This window comes from Agelaius phoeniceus, chromosome 6 (genome assembly GCF_051311805.1).
Source record: "Agelaius phoeniceus isolate bAgePho1 chromosome 6, bAgePho1.hap1, whole genome shotgun sequence".
NCBI lineage: Eukaryota > Metazoa > Chordata > Aves > Passeriformes > Icteridae > Agelaius > Agelaius phoeniceus.
The window spans coordinates 41,391,738-41,406,036 of record NC_135270.1 but is presented as its reverse complement, the minus strand read 5'-3'; the positions used below and the strand labels follow the sequence as shown (position 1 = coordinate 41,406,036).

Genomic DNA, 14,299 nt, shown 5'->3' with positions numbered 1-14,299 from the left:
TAAGAATCACCCTGCACATCTTTTGTCTATTTCAGTCTCCCTTTTCTCATTGCTCTTCAGAGCCTGTCTAGTCAGGATCCAAGCACAATTTTTTATTTCACATTCCACAGCTCCAAAATTGAAAATAAAAACTAAGGAAATAACAAAGCCACTTTTACCTTCCCTGCATGTCAAACACAGCCAGCTGCCCCTCTGACACAAAGGACTGAAACCAATGAACCACAATTAGCTGCTGATTGCTGTCTGGGGTCTTTCTGACAAAACTCAAAGATGCAGTGAAACTACAGAAGCCAAATATACCAGCTCAGAGAAAACCTTCCAAAGAGATCTGGGATTCTTCCTCATAAATCCAAAGGATATATACTGGGTGTGATCAGAGCATCTCAAACCTAGAACACATAGTACATGCACCCCTAGCAGTAAAAGAAACTGGCATGAAGCAACAGCAGGCACTAGGTGGGGAATCAGAATATAAACTACCCACTACCCAGCCAGGGCTAAGGAAGGCCAGCAATTGAAAGGAGGGTCCTGATTTGGGAGACTGTTTTTGTGAACTGGAATGTGCAAGTGAGCAGAGTGTACAATCATTTTGCTGTAGAATTTTTGGGATGTAAATTGATACATATTTTCTATTAGAGCAGGCACAGGAAGCTTTTTAAGTAGTACTGGATTTCCTGCACCTCCATTGTTGATCTGTACATGAGCAGTAAATATATGCAAATGCAACCCAGAAGCATCTGAGATGATAAAAGTCTAGACAGCTTTTTCTGGTTTTCCACCTAGTCTATACTTCTAGGAAGGAAAAATAAAAACAAAAATAGCCAAAGCAGAGATTGTTTGGGAACCTGGACATACAGCAGGTACATGAACACAGCCTGTCAGGCCCTGAGAGCTGCTGCTATTACTATCACTGAGAGTGATACCAAAGTAAATGATACTTAAAACCCCCTTAGATCAGAAAATTGAAAAAGCATGTGTTTATATAAATTTAAACCAGATTAGACAAGTCTACCAACAAAACATTTCTTGATGAACCTGAGCACCTTGGCAGAAATTATGAGCTAAAAAGTATTTCAGACATGTCAAGCAAGGAAAAGAGGAGAATCCCTTTTCTCTGACTGCAGTAGCGCCTCACAGGCTCGCTAACATAAATTCAACTGCCATTCTACCCTCTGACAGATGACAAGGAAGCTTGCCTGCCTGCCCTAACCAAATTAGATAAGTCTGTCAGAAAATCCAAGGAAAAAAATATGCTGAGCAGTTTGGAAGTGTCAAGTCAGTCTTCAGGTTTGGGATAGATGTTATGAATGAGCAGGAAGCTAATAAAACAGATCTGAGAACACACTGACCATTTTCACTGCTGAATTCTTGCCAATTTACTGCCCCTATGAGATGAACATGAGCAAGGATGGCTGCTGCTGAATACAAGGTGCCCACTGAAAACACAGAAATCTGTACCAGCTAGAAAGAAATCTTTCTTGCTAGTTTTGGTCCAGGTCTTAAAGATTTTGTGACCTGCAGAGCCCAAGTAATTCTTGGTGACAAAATCCATTGTCTTTTTCAAATACAAGTGGAAAGCAGCTGCAAATTCCAATGCCAGAAACCTCCACCAACCTCCATCTACTGTCCTCACAAGTAGGGATAACACAGCTATTTGCTAACAGATACTTCAAAGCCAGTTTATGTTCTGAATCAACAAGTTTCATGCTGTTAAACACCTGATTTTTTACCTTTATTATGAAACCAAGAATGCTTTCAGAAGAATGCTTTTTCAAGAGCAGCTCTTGATTTGGCATAATTTCATTGATATACAGAGGGCAACAAGGCAGGTCTGCAGCAAACGTGGCAGAGGCTGACAGTCACATCACAGTAGTCAGAAGTAAGGCCACATACAATTTGGAACATTTCACCTCTTGTGCAGCCCAGCAGGTGTCTTTGTCTGAGGTGCAGCAACAGGCTAGGCCATCATTTGAGTGGAAACAGCGCCAATTGCTTATGGAAAGCGGCAAAAAATCCTACAGCTTTGCGAGCATCTTCTAACCAACTTCAGCAGCACAGAGCCATACAAAAACTGAGTGAGCCATACAAAAACTGTACTTCAGAGACAGATGCTTGACCTGGAGCTAAGTGCAAGCCAGATAAGAGATCCATTCACAGAACAATTCCATCCTTGCTGAATTCTGCAACCCATAGACAAGAATCTCAATCTCAAAACAGGAAGCTTTTCTTCAGTCATGCAGTGCTGAGCACAGGCTGACACCCATAGATGACCCTCTATGAATTGCTTGCTCCAATGTAACAAATCAAGCAGCAAAAAAGGCATTTACAATACAAGATAGCCATCCCCATATACCATGGCCTTGATATTCCTTTTGGAATTCTCTCATTAAACACAAGTTCACAGACCAAGTAATCCAGCACTGCCTCAAGAATTTTTTTTCCATTTCCAGATTTACACAAAACTCTTAACTCCCAGTATTTTGGCCATTCAATAAAAGCAGCCATGAAGATAATTCAATAGAGAGTCTTAAGGCATCTTTCTGACTCTTGTTCTGAGGATAGAAAACAGAGCAACTGAAGTAATGAAAGACTAAATGACTCATAAAAGGTTTGAAGATGGAATCTTCTATCAGTTGTGACTGGAAAACTCCGAAGTATTTTCAGATTACTGTACAAAATAAAACACAAACTCTAACTAAAGGCACAATTAAACTATGCACACAATGCTAGATGAGGCACCGCCCTGGATGTCATTCAGAGTGCAGTTCTGGGCATTAGTGGTGGGGTTTGCAGCTCTGTCTGTGAGCCCATGCAAAGGTGCAAACAGCTGAAAAGGGAATGAAAGCTCTAGGACAGCCTGCATGCTGCTGCTCTTCCAAGGCACGTAGGAGGGGAAGGCAATTTACACCTGTTGGATAGGTTCTGTATTTGGACTAGGTAATAGCTTGCCTGGATGGGGTCCAAGAGCAGAATCACCACCACTTCTCTCAATAACTTTAAACCCCTGAGGCAAGCATTGTGCTGGAACAGAAAGAGGCCAGGAATTCATTTCTCACATTCCTCTTCTTGAGGCAGGATGAAAAGTAGTGACTGATGAAATAAGAACAATTTTACTTGAGCTTTCCAAATCCCATTACAATCTTTCTATTGAAGGACCCATTTGGGAAAGGATCACCCCTCAGATCACATGCCTTCTGCACTGTGTTTCTCCCTCTCTCACTTCTCTCCATCTTGCAGTAGCATTCAGGCACCACTGATAAAAATCAGTATTTTCATGTACATAATGCTTTCCAGACCTAAATTCATGTCTTGGAGAAGCTCTGCTTTATTATCTGGTTTTAGAAGACAAAAATGAACCTAGGCAAAGGACTCAATATTATTTACTGGAATGGCAAAGGAAGAACTCAAATCTCCAGCAGTCCTGAGCCTGTATTCCTGCCTGGTTACTGCAGCAAGTTTGCCTTGTTCCTAGCTTCCAAGATTCAGACTCCTGCAAGTAAATCTTGCTGCTCTTTGAATCACAGGAAAAATAGTTTTACCATAGAATCAGTTCTCTGCCCTGATTCCCAGGAGTGTATAAGCCATAACTAGAAATTCCAGTGCCCAAAATTAATATAAGGTATAAAGAAGAGATCTGAAAAAGAAACTCTGATAAACACTGTTCTATCTTTGAACAATCTACACTTGATATTTAAGGAAAAAGCATGAAGATGCCTTAAGGTCTAAGTTTGCATTCTGCATATATGTCTCAATGCCAGCAAACCTGAACTTACAGGGATGGGAAATAATCAAGGAAAAACAGACATTTCCTTCTAATCCACCATGTTCATTTATGCCCTTAGTTCACCATGAACCTGACAGTTCTGGGAACACAGCTATTTTCACAGGGCTAGTTTTTAGACCTGAGAGGAACCATTACTAAGCCCTAAGAAAGAGAATTGTTTAGTGCTGGAAAGGATCCTCCTTTTAAGATCCTCAAGTCCAGCTGTTAACCTTAACTCTACCAAGTCCACCATTAAAACATGTCCCTAAGTACCACATCTACACATGTATTAAAAACCCTCAGGTGACTCCACCGCCTCCCTAGGTGGCCTGTTTCAATACTTTATAATAATTTTGGTGAATACATTTTTCCTAATATCTAATCTAAACTTCCTCAAGATGCAACTTGAGGTCATTTCCTCATGTCCTATAGTTTGTTATTTAGGAGAAGAGAACAACATGCACCTTGCTACAACTTCCTTGGAAGGAGTTGTACAGAGCAATATTGTGCCCCCCACTCCCCAAGACTCCTTTTCTCTAGGATAAGCAACCTCCCTTAAGCAGCTCCCTTAGCTGCTGCACATCAGACTTGGGCTCCCAACCCTTCACCAGCTCCACTGCCCTTCTGTGGACACACCCCTGCATCTGAGCAAGAAGCCAAACACAAATTACAAATGACCAATGAGTGCAGTGCATTGCATTCTTCTCCAAAAAGCTAGAGCAGCAATTTTAACTTACCTGACTGCTGAAGAGACAGATCTTTTGTCATCTCTATGAGTGTCTGACTGAACAGGCCACAGTGACCCTCTTTTTTTGAGTGGTGACCAGTAGCTCTGTGGGGCAGCTGCATTCCCCTTGCTTATAGCTCCACTTGCCAAGTCCAGGTTTGTTAACTAAGGAGGCAAAAAAAAAAAAAAAGAAACAAAACAAAAACAAACCCAAACTATCAGAGACAATTAAAAGCTAAGAAAAGGGAAAAAGGCATCACTAAGTAAATGGGATAGAGTATGTACCACGAGAAGTGAAATTGCTAGAATATGGAATACTCAAATACAAAAGCACTGTACTAGTTGCATAAAGCAGTGAGCAATGACACCAGCATCCACCGTGCCTGATATGAATTCAGGGGCCAGCATGAAAATTACAGCCCTTCCAGCCACAGAACAGAGGAGGAAAAGGACAAAGATGGGGCAAAAATCCCAAAGTAAGAAAGTTCCTGCCATGTGAAAAACAAACTCCACATGCATTGATCAAAAGCTAGAAGCTTATATTACACTGAGCAAGGAACCAGAGTACCTCTCCAGTAATGGTGAGCTGTGTCAGTAAGCCAACCATACACACCTGTCATGTCTCTACCTCTCTTCATACAAACATACAGGCATAACCCAAAGCATAAGTACCTTGGATATAAAATTCAAACCAAAACTCAACCAAACATTAAAGAAACTGCTCACACAACCACCTACAAATACCATGTTCACACAAGTAAATGCACAAAAATAATGTTAGGTGTATATTTGCAATATCAAGCTCTAAAACCTGTAAGTTTTTAAGCATATAACATGTATTCCATTGTTTCTTTCTACAAGCACTCCTCCTGTGCTGCTTATACTCTTGACAGATCAAACTCTGCATGTAGACACTATCTGTTGATGTACTGAAGCAATACATAATGCAATGGATCTACTATAGCAGTATAACAGTTTACATTTCAAAAAAAAAAGTAACAAAACAATAGAAAAGTTGGAAAGCCAGCTTTGCAAAGGCCTCCTAGTCAGGCTCTGACATGCAACTACTTCAAATTACATGATCATATGCTATTTTTTAGGAACAACAGAAACATCGGGGCCTGCACAATGCCTAGGATCATAGTCAGGGGAACCCGTACTGGCCGCCCTCACTTCTGTAGCAATTGGAAGGCATGTGTCCAATGAAACATAGGACACAAAGAAGAGTCTAACAACTAGCCCTGCATCTGCTCCAGATATCAAAGGGGATGCTTATTAAGACACTTCAAGTGTGACTTAAGTATAGTTTAACGATGTTCTCCTAACAGAATTGGTGTGCAATTACTCAAACAAGTACATACCACCTTCATTGCAATACAATATACTCATATTTAAAATGGGCTCGTTCAGCACTACAGACAGTCCTCTCACTGAACTCTGGACCATAAATATTGCCATGGACTACACAGTAGGTAGTCCCTCCCTGTGTTTTAGTAGTACAAGGCACCTAAGCATGTTGTAGGTTCAGAACTTCTGCTTCAAGTTCTGGACAGGATTAAATTCTAGTGGCTATACCCTAGGATTCTGCCCACTTCTCCAAAAGCAGCCACTTTTACCTCATCCCTTCTCAGGTTTATCTTTCCCATCCTTGCTCCTCATCTGTGTGTCATTTTTCTCACACAGTCAGTCTCAGCTTCTACATTTCAGATGTCATTCTCCTTTGTTTTCCTCAGTACAGTTTCATTCCTACAGACCTCCAGCACTAGCTTCCTCACTACATCTGGAACCTGACCCACATTATCTCAGGTCTGGAACTTTCCACAGGAGTGGAAATCCACTTGATCTGTCTTTCCACACTTCCATTCTTGGTTTCTCACACATCCTCTATGCTAGTAGTTAGGGTTTTATTCCCCTCCCCAGTCCACTCCTTTTGCCAACCTCTTTGTTCATCCAGTCCTTGAATGTGGGCTGCTCACTGGGCCACATTTACCACACTACCACTCCATCCATTTCTGTTCTTCTGTCTGAATGGCTCTCAGTGTCCTCTCCTAAATTATGTCCAGATACAAATTTCACAGCCTCCATATCCTAGCTGTTCTCCATACCTGGCAGAACTCCTACTAATTCTGCAGTCAAGTCAGACCTGTCTGCATAACCTGGTCCCAGTCCAGCATGGACCAGGTTACTGAAAACACAGGAGAACAGAAGCTTGAGCCAAAGTACATTTTAGAGGTGCAAATACAGAGAAATTCAATTCAGCATCTTCAGTGTGGAGGGAACCTTCAGGAAGCTGAGAAGGTCTAGCAGGTCTTGCTAAGTACATTACACCTGAAGATTTTTCAATAGTTACTCTGCAATCAAGCTTCAACAAAATTCTGAATTCCAAATTGCTATTTCAAAGCATGGGAGATGAAGAGATTTGAAAGAAAAGTTCCACAGATATTAAAATGCACAAAATATTTGTTTAATCTAGCCTTGGTTTTGGCTAGAATACCTCACCTTGCCTGAAGTGTTCTGAAAATTGAACAATAAGCACAGAAAAAATTAATTCAAATAAATAAAGTTCCAGAACACCGTAAGCAATTTAAGACAAGATCTTCCAGTGGGGCATTATCAGGCAAGCTTAGCAATGGGTAGTGTTATCCACCATCCACCTTATACAAAAAACAATATTAGGTGACATTTTGGTGCCTCTAGCTCACCCTTAACATTGCTGTGTTCCATAGAATTTAATTAAAATTTAAAGCATCTTCATTGCAGTAACAGAAAGCTTCAAATTAGATTTAGTTCTGATTGTGCCAGGCGCTATACAAATACCTAACAATGACAGCTGCTGGTCACAAAGAATTTATTGTCTGAAAAGAAGGAAGAATGGTAAATGATGCAAACACAGAAGGCAACATGGTAAATAAAACAGGTTATATACAATTCGTAGCTTGTCAGCAACAGCGATCACAACGTTGCTAACACATCCAATGTGTGAAATGAAAATGACTTCATCCAATGTTCTCTCCTCATTATCTTGATGCCAAGAACCACTTAGTCTGATGAATTACGACCTCAATCCTACTCTATTACTGTGACATGCTTTCCTCTTTAATTATCATTGTATCAATGTATCATCGCTTATTTAAAAGCTGTCTTTTTAAGCAGATGAGCAAATAGCTTAGCATGGATAATAGTGACATTTCACACATTCCAGACAGACAGGTGTTTAAACTACAGAAGGATTAAAAACAGGCAAGGGATTCAGAAAGAGAGAGAGAACACCAGCAAGAATACAAGGTTTATCTGCAGCCAGCCCACCCAGACAGGTGTTACTGCTTGTTACTATGCCATGCTTTGAGACATCTCAGCTGCTATAATTAGCTGGCCAGGATGTTTGGGAGGATTACTGAGGCACCCCCAACACATCTGTGCTCAGCAGTGGCTTCATTTTCTAATCTTCCTGTGCACCTGATGGAACTGCATTCTTCTTCCCTTTACAGAGGCAAACACTTAGCAGCAAATCAGTTGGTACTTTGGTGTAAAAGGTCATGTAGAGCACCTGGACCAAAATACCCATATAGAAAAGCTTGTAGCTTCAGAAATAGTACTAATGGAGCAAAACCAAAAAAAATAAAATCTCTCCAAAACCAAGAAAGGCTAGTGGAGCTCAACAGAGAAGGTGGTTATTGGTGTGTATCTATAAGAATTAAGATGGTTTTCAATTTGAGTTGCTCAAACTCTCCTGCTTGGTAAGACTCCTGGTTCTCATTAGCAGTGATGGACTTGAGAATATTTTTCCTGACACTGACAGTATGACAGGAAACCTGTGTGGCCTACCCTGCACACTTCAAACATCTCAATTTTCAAACTTCTCTTGTCACATCTACACATTCTTTGTGGACCTTGCAAAAGGCAAGACAATAGGCACCTAATCTCTCATGACAGAAGGATTCATAAAGTTTTGTTGCAATTTTTAAACTGATTGGAACAGCAAAGATGTCAGAAGCTGAAAGGAACATGCTGACTGAAGAACACCATGATACAGCAAATCCCTAAAAGCTTTCACAGAAGGAAAAGAGCCCACTTGATATACTTCTATTTATGATACAACATGAAAAAATGGGGGGAGGGGAGAAGAACATATGGGTTGTCACACCCATATCAATAGAGACCCCTGTTAAAAACAGTACTTATATGTACTGTTACATTTACTTCAATATAATGCTAATAAGCCAAAAGACAAATTATTGCATAATGCCAAAGTACCTTTCTACATTTATTTTTATTTTAAAATGTTACAAGGAAGGTTTATGACTGCAATACACTTGCCTTGCCAGCAGAGCGACATAAGCTTAACAGAACTGATTTCTATGGTCATGCCTTATTCAGAGAAATATATTTCTGAAAAGAAAAATTAAGACTGAAAGCAGGGCCACAACACAGAATGATATCCCAAAGTGCTGAATATAGGGAGTTGAGGGGTTTGTTTTTGTTAATCTGCTTTTAAAATTCAATATGAAATATGAACTCTCCAAGTACAGATAGGAATAAAACCTTCAGGATAGAATTTGCTTCCAATTAATAGCAGCCTACAGACAAAGATCCATTGTATAGTACTTCTAAGAAATCACAAGCAAGAGTCAGAAAAAGAGTTTAATATCTTTCACTTTTCTGATCCATATTATACTAGTTCTTCAGGACTTGCCCATTATCATACTCAATAATCTTTTTTCTACAATAAATTTAATATTTTCTTTTTGATCTTCTCTAATGGCTGAAATAAGCTAAAGCCATCAATTATAACAATCAGGAAAAAACCCAATAATAATGAGTGTTGCAGATCAGCCTCCATGGTTTAAGGAACAGCCTCCTGAAGCCCTGAATGCTTCTCTTACTAGTTTCTAGGAGTCAACCAGGGTGAACAGGGACACATCACCACTAGAAGCTATTACTCTGCCCCTCTTGGCAGGCAGTGAAAAAGTGACTTAAATTTTCATTACCAACATCCTGAACAGCAGACCCAAAGTTTCACTGGTCAACATGTTACAACAAGCAATACACTATAAATTACCTACTTGATCCTCTCCAGTTGGCCGTTTTAGTACTTTCCTGGCAGAAGTCAGTCATGTTGCCTAAAAAGTGGTGGAGCTTGGGGATCTACAAAGTCTAAAGATCATTTCTCTTACTTGGAGCCACACTGCATCCTCTGCAGTATATACATCTCACATTTCCATTTGGATGTTTCTGACTGGTGAGGAGGAAAAGGGGTCCAGAGCTCAAGCTATATTTCACATGTCACATATAAAAGATATGCCAAAAGAATGCAGTAGCCATACGCCTACTCCGTCTCTTCAAAAAACCCCTTCAAAATGATACAATTTTCACAATCAGAAACAGGAGGAGACAGTTTTCAGCACAATAAACCCTATCAACAAAGGCATACATGAATAAACTGTTTAATGAGAAACCTTTTTGTTTAAAGAAGGATTGGACAAGATCATGATAAGATACACATAAGATTACTACTCCTCTGCCTTAGGATCAGACCAGAATCTTTAAATTTTGATGAGTCAGGCAGGACAAGATGACACTGTATCATGAGCCCAAAGAGGGAATCATTCCACTTGAAAACTGAAAATGTGCAAAATATTTCATTATTTGTAGTGTGTTCTCCTTTGCCTTTCAATCTATTTATACCATATGCTCTGTAAGTATATGTATCCATAAGTTTATCCAGTTTGACTCCTTCACGACCCTTCAGTCAATCCCTAATCCTCCATTTTATTGCTTATTATTCATCCAGCAATGCCAATGTTATCCAGCAGCTTGCAAATGAAATGTGCTTTTTCTTTCATTACCTGGCTTTCATAGTCACAAGTATTTTCACTTGCCAAGCCTTCCTCAAACAGAGATACCCCTAAGGCTTTCAAGATCCATGAAATCTTTAACAGAAGGGAAGAGCTAAGAACTTGCCATGAGAGAAGAGAAAAAAAAAAAAAAAAGGAAAGAAATTTTGCTGTATTCTTTCAGTTATTTTTCTTCCTTCAGCCTTCAGAGATGACTGACTACTACAACAATATAAATACTCACTGTTAACCTGTCCTCTCCCTAGAGTGTGTTGCTTTTTTCCTAGCTTTACCATAGAGCTCCCAGGTACATCTGAGATCCAGAACAGGCTACCATGACTTGGTCTAACAGCTTACTGGCAGGTCTGCCAGTACTACTGGAAGCAGTCAGCTGCCTTGCCTTCCTTAATGCATCAAGATACTGGAATCCAACAGGCTATCCCAGCATAGGGGGGGAAAGAAATAAAAAAATTAAAAAATCACACTATCTTAACATGCCTCTTCAGAGACAAAGGAAACCCCAAATCACAAATAAGACATACACACACACAACCACTGTGTGAACAGCGTAACAAAATGTACCACTCCAAATTCCATGAGGAAATCATGCAATACAAACAGATTTTTCTAAAACCACCTTTCTGTTACCCAGAGGCCATCTTGCTGACCACACTCCATACTAAAGCACCTTTGAATTTGCAGTAACAACTGGCCCGGAGGGAAGAACTGGGGCTAACAGGCTAGGAAGTGTGAAATCTGTGCGTGCACCAAGGCTGATCTGGCCAAAGAAAGGCCTGTGACATTCCTTCTTTGCTCTCTGAGCTTACCAGCTTACAGGATATACATATGCATACAGAGCACAAGTGTTCCAGTCTCCAGAAAATGTTCCAGACAAAGACCTGCCAAAGACATTCCTGGGAAACCTGACAAATTCACAAATTCCTTTGTAGTGTCTCCAGCATATGCATCCATTTAACAATGAAAAAAGAAAACTCAAGTTAGTGCTGCTGCTGTGGATGGTTGAACTCCCCCTTCTTCCTTCTCCTGAAAAAGTCAGGCTTTGATTTAGACACTCTCTGCCTCAAAACTTCCAGTGGGAGTGCTTTTTACAAGGCACAATCCTGCCAAAAGTTTGATGATCAGGGTGTAATCTTTCCCATAACATGAGACCTAGCTGTTCAGCCTGGCCTGTTTGGTGACTATCTGCAGATGTTGCTGCATCATAACAAAACCCTCTGCTTCTATTCCCTGTGGAGCCTCAGAGCAGAAGGAGTTCAACATAAGCACTGCAGAAACTACAGTGATATTTTCACTTCCTACAACCTCTGCTGAGACAACTGGTTACATTACTGATGCTGCTAAACCAGTAGTAATAAAAGTAATTCCAGCTCCTGAGTGAACAGCTTGAGTGAGGAGAAGATGGGACCCTGCAGCAGTGCAGAAGTGTGTGAGAGAGGAAAGAAAAATACCCCTCAGAGGTGATTGCCTGCTTCTTGCTTCTCTTACTAGTTACAGTAAGATGCCTTTTTTCTTTACACTTCCCTTTCTCTCCATCAGTGGGAGTGTAAAAACCAAAGAAACAGTCACATAAGGAAACTGAAACTAAGACTCAGATAAAGTGGGTTGAGTCGAACCAAGGGAACATCACTGGAAAAAACCCAAAGCTCTTCAGTGGGGAAAACACCCTCACTGAATTTCTGTAAATATTTGCTGCACCCTAAATTTAATGCTCTTGTTGTGCTGTTCAGGTCTAGACAGGAAGGAGCTGATGCCCACTGGGACCTGTACAGGGTGTTTTGGCAGACTGGCAGTTTTGCTGTGTCGAGGACAAAGCAGGTGAGGGTACCACACTGTGTAACTAAAACAGTTAAATGAGGAGTGGTGTGGCTTCCAATATTGCTGTAGCTCATGTCAAGATGAAGCTCACTATTTTGGGATTCCCGTAGCATATGCAGGGTTCCTCTGGGACACTGTAAAATGCTCCATTCAATTCTTCTTCACTCCCTCTCCCTGGTCCTAAGGTTCAGTAAACTCACCTGCTTCTTTCTCATTTCTACCTTCTGTCTAAATGAAAAACGTAGAATAAGACAAGTGCCCCATCCTCCACTGGATCTGTCAGCATGTTTGCAGAAATCCTGGCTGCTGGATCTTGGGCACTGACTGGCTGCATAGCACAGAAGGAGGCAGCTCTGTATAGCCCTTGCCTGGGTGGTCTGATGTTATCCCTGTGATTAAACTCCCCGGCTGCAAGATTTGGAGCTATTCCTGATGATAGCTGGGACCTGAAATCGCTCACTCTCCCACACACACAGAGTCAGAGCTCCCATCAGGTTTCCCCTCCTTCTCTTCCTCCTCCTCTTGGTCAAGCTGGCCAATTCAACACATTCTTCAGCTCCCTAGCATTAATAACCACAAAGTACTACAGCCTGCTAGATATCAACTCCAGCTCCCTTCCATCACCAGGCACTGATAGGGACCTCACACAGATACAGCCTTGCAGAAGAATTTTTACCTTACAGCATGCTTCAGAAAGAAGTAGCATGCTATTTACAAAGAAAAACACTCACATGCATCCAGGATCCAGCCACCTGGCTCTGGATGTACACACATGCTGTATATTTTCATGTCCTCCCTGCAGAAAGTCTTGCAATGCAAACACGTGGAAATATTTTATGCTAAACACACATGAAATAAAGCCTGGTATAAAAGGAAAAGTAGATAAGCCTGGATAAGCCTTCATCCATCTGTCCATCAAGAAAGGCCAATGGGTTACGCTAGGTACAGGTAAAAAACCCCTCTTAGTTCAGCTGTGCAGAAGCCACAAAGTAGTCAGTAAGATCTCTACATCATAAAATCAAGGCAAAAAAGGCAATAAAATTCCTCTCCAATGAAATGGGCTTGCTGAACTGTATCCCTCAGGTCTCCTTCCCCAACTCACTACCAACAAACCTGCCTTGTTTCCCCAATACTACTGTCACCATCCTAGGCTCATGCGAGCCAATGTGCAAACTGAACAAGAACATTTCAGGAAACTGAAAAACTGTTTTACCATGCACCATTAACCACTACACTGCACACATTGACAAAGACATAATCACTCTGTAAAAATAATTAGCTAGCATCCAATTGACATAACTAGGGAAATCGCCAGTTTCAGATACTTGGTTCCTCACAAGTGTCTCAGAAACCCCCTTATCATAACGAAAAGGCTGACTACAGTAAAGAAATGGAACAAAGAAAATCCCATAAACATGGAAGCAGCAGCACAGCACATGCTCTTCAGCATAAAAGGTCAATTCAGATCAATGGCCCAGCAAACTCACCATCCTGTCTGACATATTTCAGAAGATGAAAACAATATTGGTTTCCATGCATATAACAAACATCTTACTGATAAGGCAAATAATTTTTTATTTCTGTAAAACCTAGGGATCTATCCTTTGCAAAATGCTCATTATTCTGTCTGATGAAACTATGGCCTATTAATTTTTCAGCCTTAATGGTATCCCATTTTGGGAAGTTTCAGAAGGTAAATAAATCCTGTGACAATAACTATTCACTTTTACTATAACTTTTTACTCCAATATCTTCCTGGTAAACTGAATATCCTCCTCGTATTACGAGAAACATGAATAAAATAAACCTTATTTACCTTGTCTTTGATTGCTCTATGTAATTCCTTCACACTTATCTCCTCCCTCAAAAAACTCTGTTTTCACCATCTCATTAAAACAGCATTTGCAGTCAATAATTTTAAACACAGTTATTTTTCCTAAATTCACTTCAGAAATGTCACCCAGAAGTGAAAACAGTTTTGAGGGAGGTTGTAATTGGTGCTTACACTAAACATAACATATGCTATCTTGTTCCTTAAACACACTAATCATTTTTCTTTGCTGACTTTACTGCTTAACTCAAAACAGGTATCTGCACTGAGTTTTCAATGAAATATTTTTTTTTTCCTTCCCTAAAGAA

The 14,299-nt window shown here is 40.5% G+C and overlaps 1 protein-coding gene across 7 annotated transcripts in view; it reads right to left on the bottom strand.

The window, feature by feature from the left end:
- Nucleotides 1–14,299, bottom strand: part of TTLL5 (tubulin tyrosine ligase like 5) — a 123,982-nt gene that overhangs the window by 45,778 nt on the left and 63,905 nt on the right. For 5 of the 7 annotated variants that reach the window (XR_013182845.1, XM_054634658.2, XM_077180515.1 and 2 more), the window contains one exon: nt 4,501–4,655. The exons of the other annotated variants lie outside the window; for them this stretch is intronic. Coding sequence is in view for 4 of the 5 variants with exons in the window: in XM_054634658.2 (XP_054490633.2) it covers nt 4,501–4,655 (155 nt within the window). In the remaining variant the exon portion in view is untranslated. The remainder of the gene's footprint in view (nt 1–4,500; nt 4,656–14,299) is intronic. 7 annotated transcript variants of the gene reach the window in all.